The following is a 24,235-nucleotide window of genomic DNA, read 5'->3' on the forward strand; positions in this document are numbered from 1 at the left end:
GAAACCGTTTTTGGAAACTCTTTAAGACAATAAGAAACCAGCTTTAATCATGTTGTTTGCATAAACACTAGAGTTACACAAAGAAGAAAAAAAGCCCATATTTAACATTTTATTTTTGCAGAACAGGTTGTAGACAGTTGCTATCGTGGTTGCTTAACAGAGACAAAAATAAGCAGGAGGCATCCATAGGAATAATTACACAGTGTGAATATTACCACAGATGAATTAACAGTGAGAAATTAAATTATTTAAAAGAACCACTTTCTAGAATTCACTAATCTAGTTACATAAATACTGAGATAGGTGACATATCAAACACTAAACATTTTGTACTTTTAGTTCTCCATAATTTTGTTTGGTATAAAACAAATATAATTTGGCTCTGATGCAGACAATTATTGACACAATTTTCAAGTTTTTCAAGGTGGGAAAGTCACCCTGATAGTGGCCTTCTTCACAGTGGAGTCTACAGTGCTCCTTGGGCAGGTTCAGACTCAACTCATATCTGAGAACAGTTGAAAAATAGCAAATCAGCCAAATGCCATTTTTCTCCAAATGGAAAATTGAAAGCAAAAAAACAGGCCATCAAGAGACTGTCAATTTTAACAGTTTCTGAATTTGTCTGAGCAAGGGTCCAGCAGCCATCCAACTCAGAATCAAAGCCCCAGGGGGAAATGGAAGAAATACTTTAAGGATAGCAAAGTTGAAGGTTTTTATTCTCTGAGCTGCAATGTGAGCACTAGGCCCACAGTCAGCATGACCTCGAGGGTCTGCTTCTGGCTCTTCAGCCCGGAAAGAAAAAAATGCCAGATTCATCATAGAAGTAGGAATGTTCTTACAAACTAGGAAAATGAAGCCATCCCAACCAGGACATGTACATATTTTAGAAAGAATAAAGCTCTTAGTGTAAGGTTGGCAGAAACTAAAAGGAGAGAAGTTGACTTTTATCTTTAATAACATCCTCATTTACAACCCAGAGAAACCGTGAAATTTCTCTCAGGTCTTAAAAAAAAAAAAAGCCCAGCACATGGACGGATATAAAAAGCCATGCTGTGTGTCCGTTATCCCCACTGACCCAGCTAAGGGACTCCATTCAGAGGAGTGTCACAGCAAGAAGCAAACCCAATGGTTTTGTGACAAGTGTTTAAAGGCACGCTACAAAGCAGAGCTCTATTTTGCTAATATTCTTTGTATGGTATTATTTTTTCTTAACCGCTTCTGATTCACCATGTTTATTTTTCTCAAATTAAAGACATATTTTGGGTTATGAAAGAGTATTATTCTAAACTCCACACAGATTATTTTGATGCTGACACACAGAAAATTATGACTCAGACTTTTTAAAAGCATTTTATGACATTTAGTAGTGGAAGTTTCCTTGAAAGTTAGAGATCACTACATCTCTAAGGTTTGGTTCAAGTGTTTTGTTTACAAAGGCACAGACAATGACCACGGACACAGGAGGAATTAACCCAAGTAATGACACCCAGTGTCAACGTTTTCATAAGCACGCTTGTGACAGTTCAATGAGAATATAGTATTTTATAAAAGTAGTAGAGCTAGTTCATAAAAAACTGATCATGTCTGTACAGTCATTAAACAAAATGGCCAAGCTAGGCTTGGGTCTTGACTTCCGGCACAGAGCTGTCCTGGAAATGCTATGAAACTCAGCTGGAAACTAATGTAGGCATGGAGATGAGACTGAGGGGAAAGGAATGTAAGCCCAAGCAGGACATGGTATTGGCCTCAGCACCTTCTACCTGGGATGAGGAACAATCTCAAAAGCAGCTGTACAGGGGCACCAGCAGTTGGCATAATGGCTATGTCGCTGGACTCCCATGTAGTCGACCGTGGTTCGAGTCCTGGACCCAGTGGCTTAAAAACTCACGCCAGGGTGCGTGTGTGTGCCCAAGATCCCGAGAGGAGAATGGAGGAGAAGGGACTGCAGTGTGGCCATCCCCCAACCCTGGCGGCGGGGTGGTGGTGGTGATTTCTTGCTTTCTGTCTCTGGCAAGTGCATGTACCCTATAGCAAAAACCTCTCAAAAACAAAACAAAACAAAACAAAAAGCAGCTTTACAGGAAATTGCCTCATTTACTAATAATTTGGGAAGGTCCTCGTTTTGTTTCTGGTCTACACATTTGGAAAATCAAAACAGGCTGTAAACCACTTATGAGGCTAGGGAGGGGCATGTCGTGATGGGCAGCTCCTAATTCCACATGAGACGTAGGACCAGAAGTGTCAAACAATACACGGAAACCAGGCGCCGGCACCTCTGATTACACTTGGATAACAAAGGCTTTGAGAAGGCCAGTGGGGAGTTCTGCAACTGCCCACCATAGATATGTCTTTCTCTATTCATGTCCCAGCGTCCACAGCTGGGTTAGCCACAGCTAACAGTGGAAGTGGGTAGGATGTAGTCGACCGTGGTTCGAGTCCTGGACCCAGTGGCTTAAAAACTCACGCCAGGGTGCGTGTGTGTGCCCAAGATCCCGAGAGGAGAATGGAGGAGAAGGGACTGCAGTGTGGCCATCCCCCAACCCTGGCGGCGGGGTGGTGGTGGTGATTTCTTGCTTTCTGTCTCTGGCAAGTGCATGTACCCTATAGCAAAAACCTCTCAAAAACAAAACAAAACAAAACAAAAAGCAGCTTTACAGGAAACTGCCTCATTTACTAATAATTTGGGAAGGTCCTCGTTTTGTTTCTGGTCTACACATTTGGAAAATCAAAACAGGCTGTAAACCACTTATGAGGCTAGGGAGGGGCATGTCGTGATGGGCAGCTCCTAATTCCACATGAGACGTAGGACCAGAAGTGTCAAACAATACACGGAAACCAGGCGCCGGCACCTCTGATTACACTTGGATAACAAAGGCTTTGAGAAGGCCAGTGGGGAGTTCTGCAACTGCCCACCATAGATATGTCTTTCTCTATTCATGTCCCAGCGTCCACAGCTGGGTTAGCCACAGCTAACAGTGGAAGTGGATAGGGCTACCGGTAGAGTGGGGTGTGTTTTTAAGCTGGTCCCCATAGATCAATGCAACGTCCCAACGTCCTGACCATCTCTAATGAAGTTTCTTTAGTTTTGTTTTTGGGACAAAACTAAAGAAGGGAAGTGGAAACCTGGGAAAGTCACATGAGAAAACATCTTCACAGTGAAGGTGAGCCCACATCTTGCCTGTCTTCTATAAACAGGTCAGCTTCTTTAAAAAGGTGTCTTGTAGGTTAAAAGGCCTCATTTTGATCTATCATCATGGCAAACTTTTTCAAGTAGGTAGAACTCAATGAGACGTAATTATTGCTCTTTGTTTCTCAGAGATATTATCTCTGGGAGCGGCTATTCTTGTATTTTCCAGGTGAGAAGTCAACTGGAAAAACCAGTGAACCGATTATGGTGCCAGGGACCTTGACAGTAGGGAGGGGAAATGCGACCTAGGGAACAGTTAGTGCCATTAGCTGTGTCTGACAAACCTCAGAGCTCAGAGATAGAGACTCTCAAAGACTGCCTGGCAGTGGACTATGCCCCAAATCAGAAATCCCACCAGGATGCAGGATGAAGAGTTACATGATGTTAGAGCCCTCAGCCTAACACGTGGCTCAAGTGCCTGGAGTGGTCGACCAACCACTCCACAGGCTTCCTGAGCTCTGGGATGAATGACTGATGGACAATCTCAGCTTGCCTGGTAGCCCCAAATGTTGCGGGCTCATAGTCCTTCCAGGGTAGCTGGGCAGTTTACCTGACATTCAGATGCACTCCAGAAACATTCTGACAGGTATTTCTCGTTAGAAAGTTTGATGTCACTCTGACCGCAATGTAACAAAAACTGTAAACACTAAGCATCCTGTCAGGTGCTTCCCTGCATTTTCATGGGGAATCTTAATAGCCTGGGCAATGATGACAATAGAAACAGCTCCAAGAGAAGACAGGCTCATCCTACAGGTCAGAACCTGCCGCACACTCACAAGAGTCCCGAAAAGGACTGTCAGCATCTCCCACCTCAAATTAAATACCAAGGAGGTCTGGCCTCAACCTTTAGGATCTGAAACCACCACATAGTGAGCCTGGGCTATGAGTGAGGAACAGGCCCCTCCGGAGGAACAGGGCTCAGTGCGGCACAGGCTTTGAAAGGGGTGGGAGTGCCTTTCCCTTCATAGAAGTGATATAATGACCCTCGTGAATGATCTCTTCTTGAATGCTACATAATGTTGTAGCCTTGAGGGTAAAGTGAAGGCCCGGTGACCATCTGTGATGTGCCACCAGCTCTGGGTCTGAAGTACCAAGCACCATCCTTAGCAGCAGGAAACCATTGTGTCTGCCCCTCTTTGTGGTCTCAGGCTGCTGTGGCCTCCCAAGCTATGGGTGCCTTGTCTCAGCAGAGCAGCTGGATAAGTAGACCCTGCAGCTGGTCACACATGGTGCAGGGCTGGTGGCTCTGGTGGCCTCTGATGGTTGATTCGGGGAAGCTGAGTTCTGTCACTGGCACTGAGTAGGAAGCAGCTAACACTGGCACTGGGTCCAGCTTTGGCTGCACAGGTGATCCAGTGGCCATCACCACAGAAGAACTGAGGCCTCACCAGCTGCAGCCTGGACACATGTACTCAGTAAGGGAGTTGCAGAGGCTATCAACTCTTATTGTACTCAATGCAAGCCAGCAGAAGGCAGTTCTTCATACATGACTGGGGCTGAGCAGAATCTGGGCACTGCCCCTGCCCTGGAAACTGGCACCTGGAATCCCTAACTTGGGTTCCCACTGGTTTTGAAAGAAAAACCAAGTAAGAAGCAGGAAATGAGCTCAACTACACACTCCCCCCATCTCCTGCTCTCTGGCTATGACTCATGAAGGAGGGTGCCCCCCTGCTCCAGGGGTCCCCACATCAGTGAGGACAATAGCAGCAGCTGGCAACATCAGGCCCTGAGCTCAGGAGCTTCCTGAGCTCAGTGGTGCTGTCTGGGGTCTTTGGGAACTAATGGCTCCATGTCATCTTCAGGTGCCCTGTTGGTGGCCGCAGCCAGGCTCTGCATGGCCTCCTGCTGGTGCTGCTTGGCTTTGTTGTAGAGCAAGACACCGACTGTCACCAAGGCGGTACCAATGGCTGACAGGCTGGTGATTTTGTTGCCAAAAACTATAATGCTGAGCCAGATGGACAAGGCATGCTTCACGGTGCTGGCGACACTGCAGGGCAGAGGACAGAAAGATAAGCACCATGCTCTGGATTCACACTCACAATGACCCATGGTAGCCCCTGGCACATGTCAACTAAATGCAATGCTGAGCTTTGGTGACCCTGTGGGGTCTGGGCCTGTGCCTCAGAGGGGATGTGGGTGGCGAGCTCATCATGGGATACAGGAGCTTAAAGGCTTACTTGCCCCCTTATTCTTTCTCCCTTTCCAGTTTGTTTGTTTTTTTATTTATTTTAATTTAACCAGAGAGGTACAGAGTGAGAAGGAGAGAGAAAGAGGGAAAGTGAGAAAGCAAGCCACCAGGTCTGGGACTGGGACTTGAACCATAGTCAGCCATATGGAAGTCCAGTGCTCTTAACCACACCACCGTCCGGTGTTTTTACCCCCCCCCCTGTTGGGCCCTTTTTTTTTTTTTTTTTCCTTTTTTTTTTTTTTTTTTGGCTAGAGGGCATGTGAACCTCCAGAGAGAGGGGAAAAGCACTCCCACCCCACAGAGAATGATCACACTGCAATCCCTTCCCATTTCTCCCTCCTTTTGGGATTTTGGGTACACACACACACAACCAGTGTATTTCTCAAGCCGCTTAGTGTGTTTCTCAAGCCACTGGGTCTGAGACTGTGCAGTTAGCTATCTGGGATTCAGCCACTTTAACTGCCAGGTCATTGGCTGGCCCTTGTTTAAAATAATTGGTTTTCTGTTCATCATCTTTCTGAGCCATTACTAATTGTCCCTGAAAAATAAATAATTTGAAAATAATCCCTGACTCCAAACAGAAATAAGCTGGTATGGCAGGGACAATGATCAAGCCCAGGAGACCACATGAATTTAGAAAGACCTAGAAAGCAAGACTATTCTAGATGTTCCTATAGACACTTTCCGTCTAGGCAGCAGCAAAGACTGGTGACTGTACAGGGCCTACAGAACCTACTAGCAGGAAAGGAGGTTTGCTCCTTGTCATTCAGTTATAGAACACTGTCTGGTACACTGCACTAGGGTTCATATCTAAGTAGTTACTGCACTGCATGGATTTAGACCAGAGAGAAGAGGGGGAGCTACACCTCAAAGTGGCCACGCACACCCTACCCTGGGTACCAGAGCTGCTATGGGCTCAAAGAGGCTGAACAATAGCACAGTTCAATTAAGTCCACTTTTTTTTTTTGAGAAGTTTTTTTTTTTTTTGCTATAGGGCACGTGTGCATGCCAGACAGACAGAGAGAGACACAGAGACAGAAAGTGAGAAATCACCCCCCAGGGGTGATGGTCATGCCGCAGTCCCTTCTCCTCCCTTCTCCTCTCGGGATCTTGGGCACGCACGCACAAATGCCAGGCATGAGTTTTAAGCCACTGGGTCTGGGATGCAAACCGCGGTCGACTACGTGGGAGTCCAGCAACATAGCCATTACGCTAACTGCTGGTTCCCAAGAGACACCACTTTTGTTATTGCATTTGAGGACAATTCTACCTCCTCTGTGACAGTTCAGGAGTTAAAGAGAAAAGGCCAGTTGACGTAATCAACCATATGATGTGGCCAGTGCTGCTGACATCATCCATGTGGATTTCTACACCTGGTGACGTAAACTCATTCCTTTTTATTTGTTACTGAAAACTGTCCAGTCTGGGCTGGCTGAGACTGGTGGTGAACTGTGATGTGAAGACCCTGCTGGGGATGCCTGTCTCTTTGTACCTCCCTCTTTTTCGCTTTCTTTCTCTCTTTCATGGAAGAAAGAAAGAGTAATTATCTAGTTATAGCAACAAAAAGAACTTAATGGATTTTCAACTCACTTCTAAGTTCCCAGAGCTGCACCACCCAATATAGGAACTGCTGGCCTGTATCTCTTTAAATGTAAACTGATTAAAATGAAATAAAATTAAGAATTTGGGTCTTCATTGCACTGCCCACATGTCCATGCTCAGTAGCCATATACCTGGTATACAGGACAGCACAGAAATGGAACATTCCATCATCACACATTCTTCTTCTTTTTTTTTTGCTCTAGGGTACGTGCACTCACCCAAGAGACAGACAGAAAGTGAGAAATCACCTCCCATCCCCTGGGGGATGGCCACACCACAATCCCTTCTCCTCCAGTTACTTCTCGGGACTTTGGACATGCATGCACACATGTCTATCATGAGTTTTAAGCTGCTAGGTCTAGGACTTGAACAGCAGTCAACTATGAGGAATCCAATGATGTCACCATTATGCCATCTGCTGATCCTACTATCATAACACATTCTAACACTGTGGTTCTTGACAGAAATATACTCAAATCCTTCCAAAAAAGCTCTATCCTGAACCAGTAGGTGGCATAATGGTTACGTTGCTAGATTCCCACATAGCCGACTGCGCTTTGGGTCCAAGACCCAAAGGCTTAAAACGCACCAGGTACAAGGACCAGCAGTTAGCGTAATGGCTATGTTGCTGGACTCCCATGTACTCGACTGCGGTTTGTGTCTTGGACCCGGTGGCTTAAAACTCACGCTGGTGCGTGCCCAAGATCCCGAGAGGAGAATGGAGGAGAAGGGATTGCGGCATGGCCATCCCCCCTGGGGAGTGATTTCTCATTTTCTGTCTGTCTGTCTGGCGAGCACACGTGCCCTACAGCAAAAACCTCTCAAAAAAAAAAAAAAACACACCACACCAGGCACATTGCATGTGTGCCCAAAATCCTGAGAAGAGAATAGAGGATAAGGGATTGAAGCATGGCCATCCTTCCTGAAGGGATGATTTTTTGCTGTCTGTCTCTCTGGCAAGTGCACATGCCCTAGAGTAAAAATCTCTCTTAAAAAAATAAAAAGAGCTCTATTCCAGTGTGTAGTTTTCACTAAAAATCTATTTCATACATTTTATCATTTGAGTTTCAAATAGTACTGGTACAAAATGGCCTAGTCATTAATTACAGCATGCAGCCATGGTTATTTCCATAGAAGAGAATCACAAAGATCTCTTATAAAAGCACCAAGGTTTCATGTATTCTCTGCAAATTCCTTGGACCTCTGTGTCCCCTGGGAAGCCTCTCTGCTCACCTGAATGTCACAGGGGAGATCTTCCCCATGAGGGCGTAGGCTGTAACGCTCTGAAGATGGAACAGGACTCCGTCCATCAGGAGCAGCAGTACCATGTCTTGGTTATAAGTGAAGCTCCTTCCAGTTCTCCCAATCACTGGCATGTCCTATGTGCCAGAACAGAAGGACACGGTAAGGCCTGTGTTTTGCTTTCAGTGACCACCCACCAAACAACATGATCTCATTTGTCTGGGTCACTGGGCAAAGCCATTGACACTGAGGAGAGTCCTGAAAATAGCCTGGTACGGTAATAACTAATTGAATTTATCAAAATTTTCGACATGCATATACAAACCAAAAAGCACAAGAAAAGATGTTCAATATCATGAATCATTAGGGAAATACAAATAAAACGCACAGCGAGACATTACAGACACCCACTTAGGTGGCTACTGCCAAAAACAAGAAATTACAATAAGAAACAAAACAAAACGCAGAAAACAAGTGTTGGTGAGAATGAGAAACTGGAACTGATGCACACTGCTGGTGCGAAGGTAAAATGGCGCAGCCACTGTGGAAAACATTTTGGTGGATCTTCAAATAACTGAACGTAGCATTACCACATGATCCAACAATTCTACTTCTGGGTCCATACCCAAAATAATTGAAAGCAAGGGGACAAGCAGATGGAGTAATGGTTACATTGCTAGACTCCTGCATGGCCAACCATAGTTCGAGTCCTGGATCTGGTGGCTTCAAACTCATGCTAGGCGTGTGTGTATGTGTTCCCAAAATCCTGAGAGGAGAATGGAGGAGAAGGGATTGTGGCATGGCCATCCCCCTTAGTAGGTGATTTCTCGCTTTCTGTTTCTCTATCTCCATCTTTCTGGCGAGTGAACACGCTCTATAGCAAAAATCTCTCTTAAAGAAAGAATTGAAAGTAGCGTCTCAAGAGAGAGCATGCAGCCATGTTCATAGCAGCATTATCATAATACCTAAAATGTGTAAGCTACCCAAGTGTCCATTAAGATGAGTAGATAAACAAAATGTGACTCATCTACATGATGGAATATTATTCAGCCTTAAGGACGGAAGTTCTGACATGTGCTATGACACAGATAAACCTCAAAAATGTTGTGCTCAGTGAAATAGGCCAGGAGGGACCAGCAGATGGTGTAAAGGTTACGTTGCTGGACTCCCACATGGCCGAGTGCAGTTTGAGTCCTGGACTCAGTGGCTTGAAACTCATAGTGTATGTGCATGCGTGCCCAAGTTTCCAGGAGGACAGTGGAGAAGAGACTGGAGTATGGCACCCCTGGGGGGTGATTTCTTGTTTTCTGTCTCTGGCGAGGGCACACATCCTATACCAAAAATCCCTCCTTAAAAAAAAAAAAGCAAAGAAATAAGCCAGACACAAAAGGACAAATACTGTGTAGTTCCACTATGAGATACCTAGAGTAGTGAAATTCATAGAAACACAAAGTAGAATGGGGACTTCCAGGGACTGGGAGATAGGAATGAGGAATTAGTGCCCAATGGGTACAGTCTCAGCTCTGCAAAATGAAAAGAATTCTGGAGATGGATGGGGTGATGGCTGCACAACAGTGTGAATGTACATTATGCCCCTGAATGGCACACCTGGAATGGTGAAATGTAAATTTTGGGGCAGTGGTGGTGACATGGTTAAGGTGGCTAGATCCCACAGGGTTGACTATGTGGTCTGAGCTCCAAACCCAGCAACGTGAAAAACATGCCAGGTACGTGTCTGCCTGAGCCCTAAATTCTGAGACAAGAATGGTATAGAAAGGACTGTAGTGTGGCCATCCCTCAACGGGAGTTTTCTCACTTTCCCTTTTTCTCTCTCTTCTCACTCCCACACCCAGCAGATTAAAAAAAAGAAAGAAAGAAAGAAAGAAAGGGGACCAGCAGTTAGCGTAATGGCTATGTCGCTGGACTCTCATGTAGTTGACCGCAGTTCGAGTCCCGGACCTGGTGGCTTAAAGTTCACGCTGGGTGCGTGTGTGTGCGTGCCCAAGATCTCAAGAGGAGAATGGAAGAGAAGGGATTACGGCGTGGCCATCCCCCCAGGGGGTGATTTCTCACTTTCTGTCTCTCTGTCTCTCTCTGTCTGTCTGGCGACTGCACAAGCCCTATAGCAAAAACCTCTCCAAAAAAAAGGAAGAAAAGGGGCTGGCTGGTGTCATGGCGGTTAAGGCACTGGACTCTCACATGGCCAACTGCAGTTTGAGTCCTGGATCTGGTGACATGTTTTCTCCTTTCCCTTTTCTAATCTCTCTGGTCAGATTAAAAAATAATAACAAATGGAATTAATTAAATAAATCTTAAAAAAAATTTTTAAAGGGTAAATTTTATGTTATGCAAATTTTGTCACACATGTGAAAAACTAAACGTGCATACATGCATGTCCTTTCAATCAACCATTCTAATTCTTTTTTTTTTTTGGTGGGAGAGAGGTTGTTGCTATAGGGTGCGTGCGCTCACCAGAAAGACAAAGAGAGACAGAGAGACAGAAAGCAAGAAATCACCCCCCAGGAGGGATGGCTATGCCACAATCCCTTCTCCTCCATTCTCCTCTCAGGATCTTGGGCACACGCACATATGCGCACAGCATGAGTTTTAAGCCACTGGGTCTGGGACTCGAAACGCAGTTGACTACATGGGAGTCCAGTGACGTAGCCATTATGCCAACTGCTGGTCCCACACTGTTCTATTTCTAAAACCTACCATGAAGAAGATCCAAGCTGGAATCAGCATAGCCATGGCAGCAGCACTGGTATAGAACTGCAGCTCCGGAGCCCTGTGGGGTAACAGAAGGTGCTTACTGTCTCCCCAGATCCAGGAGGACACAAGGTTCTAACCCAGGTATTTCATAGCAAGAATAGTCTAAAGCAGAGAAGTCTTCAGTCTTTTAGTACTAGGGACCAGTTTTGCAAAAGACAATTTTTCCATGGACTGGAGGCAAGGGGGGATGGTTTCAAGATTATTTAAATGCATTATATTCATTGTGCACTTTACTTCTATTATTGTTATATTATTATATATAATGAAATAATTATACAACTCACCATAATGCAGTATTTGCAGCTGCTCCCCAGTGCCAGCATCACTGCCCCAGCTCCAGAATCACATCAGCTCCACCTCAGATCATCAGGCATTACATTCTCATAAGAGGCAAACAACCTAGTTCTCTTGCACATGCAGTTTACAAATTGGGTTCACATTCCTATGAGAATCTAATGCCATTGCTGATCTGACAGGAGACACAGCTCAGGGGGTAATACCAGTGATAGGGAGCAGCTGGAAATACAGACGAAGCTTTGCTTGCCTGCTCACCGCTCAGCTCCTGCTGTGTGGCCTAGTTCCTAACCCTTGTTCCTCTATTGGGAAGCCCTGGTCTAAAGTACTTATACATACCAGAAATTTATTTTCTCTGGGACAAAAAGGAAGGGTCTCATGGGTGTCTAGGAATTAAAAGGCTACAGCTAATGTTAAGGCGGCTAAGTGATGCAGCCAAAAAACCGATATTTCACCCCCTAAGTTTTGACAAAGTATTTTTTTTTAGAGGTTTTTGCTATAGAGCGCGTGCGCTCGCCAGACAGACAGAGAGACAGAAAGCGAGAAATCACCCCCCAGGGGGCATGGCCATGCCGCAATCTCTTCTCCGTTCTCCTCTTGGGATCTTGAGCACACATGCACACACGCCTGGCGTGAGTTTAAGCCACCAGGTCCAGTACTCGAACTGCGGTCAGCTACATGGGAATCCAGCGACATAGCCATTACGCTAACTTCTGGTTCCTGACAAAGTATTTTTAAAGACCACCTCAGTCAATGGGACCAGCAGTTAGTGTAATGGCTATGTCACTGAATGTAGCTGACCGCAGTTCGAGTACTGGACCTGGTGGCTTAAACTCACGCCAGGCGTGTGTGCATGTGTGCTCAAGATCCCAAGAGGAGAACGGAGAAGAGATTGCGGCATGGCCATGCCCCCTGGGGGGTGATTTCTCGCTTTCTGTCTCTCTCTCTCTCTGTCTTTCTGACAAGTGCACGTGCACTATAGCAAAACCCTCTCCAAAAAAAAAGAGACCACCTCAATCAAAATGGGAAATGTGGCAGGGTATTCTGAATCTTAAAATGGGCAAGAAATCCTCTTGGGCCCATGAAGTTGTAGATTTTACTTACTGATGATACTTACGAGAACCTGTATTTGTCCCCACTGAGGAGCTTCTTGGAAAAAACATTTTGCAAACTAGAATAAAGAAAAGAAGAGGTTATGCATAGAAGTGGTTGGTATACAACACTAAATGATCAAGGTATTTGCATTCTCACAAAATGAAGATAGTGATGACTATATGTTGGAGACCCGCCACTGAACACTTTCTGTGAGACAGGTACCATGCCTTTCCCCTTTACCAATGGGTAAACTGAGGCACTCAGAGGTTGAACCACTTGCCTGGGGTTACCCCTCTCTTAGGTGTCAGAGGACCCAAGAGCCTACACTAAAGTACTTCACAAAACTCTAAGTAAAATGTTGCTGGACTCCCATGTAGTAGAGTGCAGTTCGAGTCCCAGACCTAGTGGCTTAAACTCATGCCAGGCGTGTGTGCTTGTGTGCCCAAGATCCTGAGAGGAAAATGGAGGAGAAGGGATTGCGGCGTGGCCATCGCCCCTGGTGGGTAATTTCTTGCTTTCTGTCTCTCTGTTGAGTGCATGTGCTCTGTAGCAAAAACCTCTGTCCCCCCCAAAAAAAAAAACCTTAAGAAAAAGTTGCTATGAACCAGCGACTTCCATAGCTGGGTATCTGAAGATCTTCCAGGTATGTGCATGACTGAATAAAACAGACTGCTTACATAAATGAGAACTCCAGTAAAAAACATGGACGAAACTCATGATTCAGACAAACCATTGGGAAAGCATATAAATGACCAAAGAGAAAATAGAATCACATCTAGTTTTACAAGTAACCAGAGATCAGAACTTAAAACAATGAGTCCCAGGACTGGCAGGTGGAGTGATAGTTAAAAGCACTGGGCACCGGGGCTGGCAGGTGGTGCAGTGGTTAGAGTGATGGACTCCCACATGGCTGACTGCAGCTCATGTCCTGGATCTGATGGCTTGTTTTCTTACTTTTCCTTTCTCTCTCTGGACAAATTAAAGAATAAATAATAATAGAAAATAAAATACAATAAATGAATTTTTGGGGGGAGAGGTTTTTGCTATAGGGCACGTATACTCACCAGAAAGACAGAGACAGAGAGACAGAAAGCAAGAAATCACCCCCTGGGGGGATGGCCAAGCTGCAATCCCTTCTCTGTTCTCCTCTTGGGATCTTGGGCATCCATGGACATGCGCCTGACGTGAGTGTAAGTCACCGGGCCCAGGACTTGAACCACGGTTGACTACATGGGAGTTCAGCAACATAGCCATTATGCAAACTGTGGTCCCATGAATGAATTTTTTTTTTGAGAGGTTTTCACTATAGGGCGCATGCACTCGCCAGACAGACAGAGACATAGAGACAGAAAGCGAGAAATCACCCCCCAGGGGGGGTGGTCACGCCGCAATCCCTTCTCCTCCATTCTCCTCTCGGGATCTTGGGCACACACACACACGCGCCCGGCGTGAGTTTTAAGCCACCGGGTCAGGGACGCGAACAGCGGTCGACTACGTGGAAGTTCAGCGACATAGCCATTACGCTAACTGCTGGTTCCCGAATTTTTAAAAATTATTATTTAACTTTTTAAAATTTTTTATTTTATTGATTTTGACTTGAGCAGAGAGGGACAGAGTGAGAGAGAGAGGGAAAGTGAGAAAGCAAGCCGCCAAGTCGGGTACTCGAACTGTGGTTGTCCAGTGCCCTTAACCACCACGCCACCTGCCGGCCCCAATGAATTTTTTTTTTTTTTTTAAGCACTGGATTTCCATATTTCCCATATGGCTGACCATGGTTTGAGTTCCAGAGCTAGCAGCTTGCTTTCTCGCTTTCCCTTTCTCTCTCTCTCTTTGTCTCTAGTCAAATTAAAAGGTAATAATAACAAATGGAATTAAATAAATAAATCTTTAAAAAAAAAATAATGAGTCCCAACTATCTAGACTCAAATGAAAGAGGATTTTTTTTTTAATTCAGTGCCAAAATTTAGCTGAGGGTCAGCCCTATACTATAATAGTTAAGCCCTGCACAGAAGAAGCTCGATCCCACATGGCTGACCAGGTTTCAAGTTCCAGCCCAGTCAGCTTATAAAACATGCCAGGTGTGCACATGCCCTGGACCCTGACAGGACAGAGAACTGAAAGGAATGGAATTGCAGAGTGATCAGAAGGTGCGTTCTCTCTCTCTCACACGTGTGCACACATTCTGGCATTAAAATAAATATCAGCCAAGTACAAGGTCAGATGAAAACTCTTACTGACAGGACTACAAACAGAACAATGGTTTCAAAAAGAGTCTGACAACATGGATCAGGAGCCTTTAGAAATGCTGGGACCAGCAGATGGCGTGGTGAAGGCACTGGACACTCCCAGAAGGCCAACCACAGTTAACAGTCCTAGATCTGATGGCTTGCTTTCTCACTTTCACTCTCTCTCTCTGGTCAAATTTAAATACATAAATGAACAGATAAAATTAAATAAATAGTTCTTTTAAAAAAAAAAAAGGAGAAAGAAAAAAAATGCTCTGTGGGTGGGCCAGCAGGTGGCGTGGTAGTTAAGGCACTGGACTTCCACACGGCTGACAGCAGTTCGAGTTCCAGACCTAGCAGCTTGCTTTCTCATTTTCCCTCTCTCTCTGGTCAAATTTTAAAATAACAATAATAAGGACCAGCAGATAGTGTAATAGTTATGTTGCTGGACTCCCACACAGTCAACTACAGTTTGAGTCTTGGACCTGGTGATTTAAACCTCATGCTGGGTGTGTGTGCATTCATGCCCGAGATCCCAAGAGGAGAATGGAGGAGAAGGGATTACAGCATGGCCATTTTCCCTGGGGGATGATTTCTTGCTTTCTGTCTCTCTGGCGAGCACACACGCCCTATACCAAAAATCTCTCTCTCAAAACAAAAATCAAATCAAATTAAATTAGTAATTTTTAAAAAAAGAAGGAAAGAAATGCTTGTGGGCTTGACCCCGAAATTTGCCTTCTAGGAATTTACGGGACAGTCAGAAGCTGAGACAGTTTTATGTAAAAGTTATTCCCTGCAGATCTATTTCTGAAAGTGAAGGACTAGAGACTTCAGCACCGAAAGCACCATGAGGTCACAGTGCATGTACATAATGAGGGGGTCACAGAAGTCAGGTGTGAGAGAACACGAAGCATCCAGTTAATGGAGCAAGACACAAATGGGACATACAATATAATCCATGGTCTGTTTCTATTATAAGAACCACAAATGCAGAGGAGAAAAGCCAAAAGGAATATACCAAAATGTAAAGTGACATGGAAGATGATTTTCATTTTTACTCAGTTATAGCATTCAAAATCTCAAGGTGAGCTAGTCTACTTTAGTGGTAACTGTTTATTACTATATTAATAAACTCTTAGTTACCAGTGTTACTGTTTTCTCTCTTTTCTCAAAAATAGGAGAAGCCTAGGAGCAATTAGGAATTCGGAAAGAACAATTTTGCCAGGGCTGAAGAGTGGACTTTGTAACACGGTGGGGACACGAGATGAGCAACTCTGGGTGAGAACTGTGTTCCTCTTCCTTACTGCAGGACAGGGACGGTAATAATATGACACTTTTTCTCTGGGATTTCACCACAGAGCTGTCCTCTCCATGTAAGTCAGCCTCTCACGTCCTCTTTGTATGCAGGACACAGAAGGCCACTTGCTAGGCTAGGAACCCCCAGAACAACTAGGCAGCCCAGCTCTCTAGGGGGCAAACATGGCCACTCTGGGTACTGCGCCTAGCTCAAATGTACTGTACACCCACATACACTAGGGGCAGTGCTGAGTCTCTGCTCTGCACATTTCAGTATATATTAGCTGATCACATCCCTGAGAATAGCATTTTAAGTATGAAGACCATGTATTATCAAATTTTGATTTGTTTCTGAGAAAAAAGTTAATGTTACTGGGGCACTTATGGCTTCGTTGTTGAGAAAAAGGCAGTATCAGATGCACCGGACTTTGAATTATAGGAAGTAATTATGAGGTAATTTAGGTTGGAATACCCATAAATGCAAAACGTGAGCACTGTTTCTCAAGCAGCCCTGTGTACACCCAAACATCCGCCAGAACTTACCAGTCCATGATGTTGGTAGATAACGCAGCCGAAAACCCCAAAATGTTGAAGCTTATCTCAGTTGCTGTGCACAGCGCCAGCCCTCCCATGACTGGGATGAGGGAGAGGTTGACCAGCAGCCCTGGCAAGAGCACGTCACAGGTGACTGGTGGTGTTTAGCAGGCTGATGCTCCCTCCCAGGTGCCAAGCTTGCTCTCATTCCCCTTTTACAAAAGGTCTGGACTTGTACTTCAGTTATAATACAAAATGAACACCTACCAGTTTCTTTACATTGGAGGGGAAATAAAGCAAATGAAAGTCTATGTCTGCAAATAAGCCGTCACCTTCGCCAAAACAGGCACCTAGCAAGGCTGCAGCAGATGCATCTCTAAGAGGCACGTCTGCTGGACCTCAATGACTTGACAACTGTCACAGGCATCCAAATCCCTCCTCCCATATGGCACCTATGACTCCACAAACACTCACTTTCAAAATGAAGAGGGTGAGGGGCCGGCAGGTGGCATGGTGGTTAAGTGTGCTGGACTCGCACATGGCTGACCACGTTTTGAGTTCTGGACCTGGTGGCTTGTTTTCTCACTTTCTCTCTCACTTTCTCGCTTTCTCTCTCTCTGTGTCCCTCTCTGGCCAAATTAAAATAAATAAATAAACTTTAAATAAAATATTTATTTTTAAAAATGCAGAGGGTGAATGAGATGGCTCTAGGTAATTGTAAACAAAAGATAAAATTCAGAGGCCAGCGGAATCCCATTTCAATTTGTGACCCCCACAATCCCTAAGACTCTGCTCAGATTTTCACTCTCTGTACAACAGTCAGCAAAAGTCTCTTGGGAGGATGGTCCTATATATTGAGGTCACTTTTCAGGGTGACTCTGGGCTCAAAAATCTTAGTCCCTCAAGTCCTAGCACCTCATCCATTTGCTAATACTTTCCCCACAGATTCTTTTTGCTAAAAATTTCCCCTATCCTGCTTGTTCTTTCTATCAAAATTTATCAACTTTTTAATTGCTCTCAGCAAGAAACTTGGCTAGCTTTCACCTCAAATGCCATGAGGCAGACGCTTGCCTTAGTTTTCAGATCTTAGCAGTTGAAAAACAGAAACAAACATGTGTACCAGAGACTTCAAAAAGTTTGTGTAGGGCCAGTCACGTAGGATGGTGGTTAAGGTGGCTGGATCCCACATGGCCAACTCTGTGTTTTGAGTCTCAGACCTAGTGGTTTTAAAAACATGCTGGGTGCCTGTGTGTACATGCCCCACATCCCAGGAGAATGGAGGAGAAAGGGATTGTTCTTTTCTTTCTTTTTTTTTTTTTTTTTTTTGCTACAGAGCGCGTGGGCTTGTCAGAAAGACAGAGAGAGACATAGAGACAGAAAGCGAGAAATCACTCCCCAGGGGGATGGCCACGCTGCAATCCCTTCTCCTCCATTCTCCTCTCAGGATCTTGGGCACTCTAAGAGGCACGTCTGCTGGACCTCAATGACTTGACAACTGTCACAGGCATCCAAATCCCTCCTCCCATATGGCACCTATGACTCCACAAACACTCACTTTCAAAATGAAGAGGGTGAGGGGCCGGCAGGTGGCATGGTGGTTAAGTGTGCTGGACTCGCACATGGCTGACCACGTTTTGAGTTCTGGACCTGGTGGCTTGTTTTCTCACTTTCTCTCTCACTTTCTCGCTTTCTCTCTCTCTGTGTCCCTCTCTGGCCAAATTAAAATAAATAAATAAACTTTAAATAAAATATTTATTTTTAAAAATGCAGAGGGTGAATGAGATGGCTCTAGGTAATTGTAAACAAAAGATAAAATTCAGAGGCCAGCGGAATCCCATTTCAATTTGTGACCCCCACAATCCCTAAGACTCTGCTCAGATTTTCACTCTCTGTACAACAGTCAGCAAAAGTCTCTTGGGAGGATGGTCCTATATATTGAGGTCACTTTTCAGGGTGACTCTGGGCTCAAAAATCTTAGTCCCTCAAGTCCTAGCACCTCATCCATTTGCTAATACTTTCCCCACAGATTCTTTTTGCTAAAAATTTCCCCTATCCTGCTTGCTCTTTCTATCAAAATTTATCAACTTTTTAATTGCTCTCAGCAAGAAACTTGGCTAGCTTTCACCTCAAATGCCATGAGGCAGACGCTTGCCTTAGTTTTCAGATCTTAGCAGTTGAAAAACAGAAACAAACATGTGTACCAGAGACTTCAAAAAGTTTGTGTAGGGCCAGTCACGTAGGATGGTGGTTAAGGTGGCTGGATCCCACATGGCCAACTCTGTGTTTTGAGTCTCAGACCTAGTGGTTTTAAAAACATGCTGGGTGCCTGTGTGTACATGCCCCACATCCCAGGAGAATGGAGGAGAAAGGGATTGTTCTTTTCTTTCTTTTTTTTTGAGAGGTTTTTGCTACAGAGCGCGTGGGCTTGTCAGAAAGACAGAGAGAGACATAGAGACAGAAAGCGAGAAATCACTCCCCAGGGGGATGGCCACGCTGCAATCCCTTCTCCTCCATTCTCCTCTCAGGATCTTGGGCATACATGCACATGCGCCCAGCATGAGTTTAAGCCACCGGGTCCGGGACTCGAACCACGGTTGACTACATGGGGAGTCCAGTGACATAGCCATTACTCCAACTGCTGGTCCAAAGAAGGGATTGTGGTGTGGTCATCTCCCCAGGTGTGGCACATGTACCCTACAGCAATAATTTAAAAAACAAAAAGTTCATGGAATTAAAGGGAGTTAAAAGTACAAGTATTTTAGTGCCTCCATCAAAAAATTGAAATTCACACAGGTTTTCAATAACCTGCATTTTCCATGAACATTCTGAAAGATACTTCATATACTCAGATAAACGATTACATTTTCAATGCCTCATTCTGTACCTTGCTTGTTTTCATGTAGCAACATCGAATCTGCTAGTTTTTAAAAGGCCAGTGGGAAAACTGGGGCATGGGTCTGACATGTAGTTGGAAATACTCTGCATGTCATTAAAGGCTAGAGATTTGTCAATAAGTCTAACTGGCTGAGTCTTGGGGAGGATGGAGAAGCAGCAGCCAGAAGAGTAAGAACGAGGTTCAAGAGAAGGTGGGCAGGCAGCTGCAAGTGGGGTGGGCAGGACACTCAAGCCAGTGAGCTCCAAGGATAAGCCACTGAGGGCAAGGAGGTCACTTTACCACCTCTGAAGATGAAGCCCTCCAAACAGCCCCTGCCTTATCTTCCTTGGAACAGAGACAGAACCTGTTTGAGGTTTATTTACCTACTTCCTACCAGTCTCCCACCTAGCAGTGGGGCCACAAGCCACAGCTCTCCTCTGGCCCCACAGGTCAACCTGAGAACATCCCGGCATGTACCTGGCTCAAAAACACATCTGCTCAAATGACACTGTAAGGCAACTTTGACCGCTAGGAAATCGTATCAGGAGAGAAGTAAAGGCAGCCCCCAGTGCTGTTTGGCTTCAGAGCTGCTGCTGCTGTTTGGCCCTCCTGCATGGAGCTGCCAGAGTCCTGCACACACACAGTGGCCAGATGGGGACACAGCCTGAGGAGGGAAGGACGATGAGACCATAGCCCAGGTGGAAAGGGGTGCAGGGGCTCCCTCACCTGTGTACTCCCCCAGGATCATCCGAGACATAATCACAGTGAAGATGGGGGCGGAACTCTTCACTGTTTCAGCAAATGAAACTGCAACATTTTTGAGACTGACCAAACCCAAAACCACTGTTGCAAACCTAAAAATAAGCAAAAAGCATCATTATAGAATGAATCTGCCTATTGCAACGCTAAGACAGGACCTCCATCAGGCCCACCTGACCCCCTTTGCTCACTTCCCTCCCCTGGCGATCCGTGCCTAAACCAATGTCCGTAATATCTCAGGCTGAGGCCCCCAGGACATGGCCTTGCCTCCCCACATAAGGTGACTTCTATTGGTCCTCAACAATGCCAGAACATCCCCTAAAGAAGGAGGCACAATATCCTCAGACCATTATTAAGTTTGTCTTCATGGTCAGTCCAGAAAAAATCTAAGTATATGTGTCATCAAGATCCTCAAAACTGTCCTAGCTTGTGGTGCGTTGGTTAAGGCAGCTCGATCCCACATGGCAATCACATAGCTCCGTCCCGGGCCTGCCAGCCTGAGAAACACACTGGACATGTGCATGTGCAAGCCCAAAATCTCGAAGGAAGGGAGAGATGGCAGAGAAAGGACTGCTGTGTGACCGTTTCACATGGTGGGGGCGGGTGCTTTCTTCTCTTCCTCTCTTAGCAAGCACACATATACCCTCGCACAAAAAAACAAACAAAAACAAACCAAAAAAGATTTTCTTAACCAAATTAATTTGGTGACCTAAAATCTAGACGGCTCTTACGGTTTTGTCAAGTTTTCACTGAAAATGCATCTACAAGCACCTAGCTACAAAGTCAGCATACTCCCCACTCTTTGTCTTTCTTAGACTTTTTAAGGGCCAGCTGATGGCAAGGTGGTTAAGATGAATGGATCTCAAATGGCTGACTCAGCAGAGTCAGTTCAAGTCCTGGACCCAGTGTCTTGAAAAAAATACTGGACATGTTGAGACCAGCAGAGGGCATAATGGTTATGTCGCTGAACTCTCACATGGCTGACCATGGTTCGAGTCCCAGACCCGGAGGCTTGAAACATGCTGGGTACATGTGCATGCGTGCGTGCTCAAAATCCCAAGATGAGAACAGAGAAGAGACTGTGGTGTGGCAATCCCCTCTGGGAGGATTTCTCACTTTCCCTCTCTTTTCTGTCTCTCAGGAGCACATGTGTCCTAAGGCAAATCCTCTTAAAAAAAAAAAAAAAGAATACTCATTGCCCTGAATTGTATCAATATTCTGTTCCAATAAGTATTGGAGCACCAACAGAAAACTTGAAAAATGATACAGTGTCAGGTAAACTAGATTAACTTTATCTACATGGATGGTCTAAATCTTTGACTTTGGAAAGATAAGTAAATAAATAAAGTTAATAAAATAATTATTAAAAAAAGAATTATGTATTTAAAAAGAAAAGTACTAGGCATATGTGCATGCCTAAAATCCCAAGAACAGAAATGGAGGAGAAAGGATTGTGGTGGTGGGAACATGTGTGTGATTTCCCTCTGTCTGTCTCTCTAGCAAGTACACACATTCCATGGCAAAAACTAAAAACAAAAAAAAAGGCATTTTATGCCAGAAATAAATTAGGCACTCAACCAAAACCGTGAGATTCTGGGCTGAAGCCACGGTATAGGAGTAGTGCACTGCTCAGAAGAAGCTGGATCCTGCACAGCGACCATGGTTCAGTCCCCAGCCCAGTCACCTTAGACACACTGGGCATGTGCACGAATGCCCAAGACCTAGTGAGCTGGAGGACTGGAAGAAGGGTCTTATACCATGACCAGATCCTGTGGATGCTCATCTCTCTCTCTCTCTCTCTCTCTCTTTCTCATGTATGATCATGCACTCAATCACGAATAAAGAAAAAACACTTTAAAAAAAAAAAGGGGGGAAATGTGAGATTCCTTACCTCATTAGACCTACGAATAGCATGGTCATGATGAAATTGGGTGGGTAAGAAAGCCGGGTTTTGTGCTGATATAAACAGCAAGGAACAAATATTTTAATGCATCCAATAAACGTAGTCGACAGCATTTGCACCGCACCTGAAACAGGGAGACAAAGAGGCCGTGCTGTAAAGAGGATCCTTGCCTTTCCCACCACACAGGCAGAAAGAATACATTGCTATAGGCCAGAGGCTCATTTGGAAGAAGGCCAGCTCTCGTCCCTGTCCCCTTAGCTGTCTCCTCCCACACACCCAGGTGACCGCAGGCCATTCTTCCTACTCACAGCAAGCGAACTCATTAAGCAGCCAGTATGAGGGGCCTGCGGCTGGCTCCCGCACCTCCTCCCTGGCCCCCGGGGCAGGAGAGCAGCCCAGGCATTACCTAACATGCTGGGCTCGCCTTCCAACAGGGACAGGATGTACTTGTTGAGGAAGAAGCTGAAGAAGAACCAGAGCGTGAGGTAGAGCAGCGCCCGCGAGCTCCACACACCCAGGTCTGACTCGATGACAGTGGTCTCCGTGATGGTGATGGTCAGCACGTTCTCATCAGGGCTGCCATCGGCCTTGGTAAAAACGATCTTCTCACTTCGATGACCGAAAAGAGAGCCCCAGGGCAGAAGCGACTTTCCTTTGGGCTTCTCCTCGGAACCAGGCGCAAGTTCTTCCAGGGCTTGGGTTTTTGCTGAAGACGACATGCTGAGGCCACCTCCGGGAAGGGCAGTTTTATCTCAAAGTCAGACAACATGGGTCACACCTACCATCAGGTACGCAGATGTGAAGAGGAGTTCGGAAGGAAGCGGAGACCCTGGCCGGTATAAACGTGATTTCCGAAGTGTGTGTGTCCAGCAAGCATGGAAACAGAGGCTGAGATGCTAAGGAAAGAAAACACATTACTTACTTTTAATCACCAGGCTCCCCCCGTACTGTAGTTGTTAAGGCAGCCAGATCCCACATGGCTAACTATGGCTTGAATCCTGGCCCTGGTGGTTTGAAAAACACACCAGATGTGTGTACATGCACGCCCAAATTCCTGATAGGATGGAGAAATGGAGAAGGGACTGAGGCATGAGCACATCCCACTGGGGATGCTTTCTTTCTCTTTCTCCAGTCAGTGCACATTAGCAATTTAAAAAGTCTTAATTAGCAATTATAAATAAGTTTAAAAATGCAAATATGGGGGCCAGCAAGTGGCATGGTGGTTAAGATGCTGGATTCCCACATGTTCGACCACGGTTCTGGTCTAGTACCTGGAGGCTTGACAATCATGCTGGGCATTTGTGTGTGCATGCCCCCAAATCCCAAGGAGATTGGAGAATGGAGAAGGGGCTGTAGCATGGCCATCCTCTCCGAGGGGTCACTTTCCCTGCCTCTCTTCAGTGACCATACTCGCCCTATGGCAAAAACCTAAGGAAAAAAAAAAAAAAAAAAAGGCAACTATGGAATTTGGGCCTCATTATCAGGTTTGTCTTAGTCTGCTGCCCTGAAAAAGTAGAAACACCTACAATCCCAGATCTCTGGTACTCAAAATTGATCAAAGTTCCTTCCTCTTCTCCACACACCCAGACCTCCAGTGTATCCTGCCAGAACTACTCAAAAACGGAACACAAATCTGACCCTGGCCTTTTCTCTCCTGCTCTACCCAGTGCAGGGCACCATGAGCTTCCCTCCACCTCCCTTCACCTTGCTGGGGTGGTACGAAAGACACTAAGAGCCCTACCCAGGCCACCCAGAACCTCAGATTGACCCTCCTGGGCTACTTCTTACAGGAGCTAAACAGCTGCCTCTGTGCAAGCCCAGCACAGGCACAGGCTCTGCAGTTGGGCCCCCTCCCAGACTAGCCCGCACACACTTTCATGCTTAGGGCCTCAGTGCCCTCGCCCCCTCTTTGTTCCCTTCACCTCCAGGAGGCCTTTTTTTTTTGCCTCCTTTCCCTCCGTGGCTCCACCTTTTCAGTCAAGGCCAAATTCTAGTAGCACTAGGACCTCTCCTCTGGAGACTGTCACGATACTCATCACATGTGCTCCACGGCCACCTCTGAGTTCCAGACCCGAACTTGTTTGCATGGCAAGGAGCTGACACCTAAGCAACGTGCACGGGCTGGAAAACAGAACAAAGATCTGAGCACCTTCCCGTGCATTTTTGTTGGGTCAGCACTGAGAATAGATCTGTCTAGTCATGAAGATATCGTACCCACTCACTCCCACAGCGCTGCTCATGCTCAGTTGTGGTGAGCCACTGT

General features: G+C 45.6%; 1 protein-coding gene across 3 annotated transcripts; it reads right to left on the minus strand.

Moving 5' to 3' along the window:
* Nucleotides 1-95: 95 nt before the first annotated feature.
* On the minus strand, nucleotides 96-22,692 carry SLC35E2B (solute carrier family 35 member E2B; the record flags this gene model as incomplete). Of its 3 annotated transcripts, none has more annotated exon segments than XM_014582332.1 (8): nucleotides 96-505; nucleotides 8,211-8,356; nucleotides 10,935-11,007; nucleotides 12,403-12,456; nucleotides 16,445-16,565; nucleotides 20,037-20,164; nucleotides 21,961-22,096; nucleotides 22,379-22,692. In XM_014582332.1, coding segments are annotated over 8 exon segments (1,159 nt in total), but the record flags the coding sequence as incomplete, so codon positions are not given.
* Between the last annotated feature and the right edge of the window lie 1,543 nt (nucleotides 22,693-24,235).

Source organism: Tupaia chinensis, unplaced genomic scaffold (genome assembly GCF_000334495.1).
Source record: "Tupaia chinensis unplaced genomic scaffold, TupChi_1.0 Scaffold143584_1, whole genome shotgun sequence".
Taxonomy (NCBI): Eukaryota; Metazoa; Chordata; class Mammalia; order Scandentia; family Tupaiidae; genus Tupaia; species Tupaia belangeri.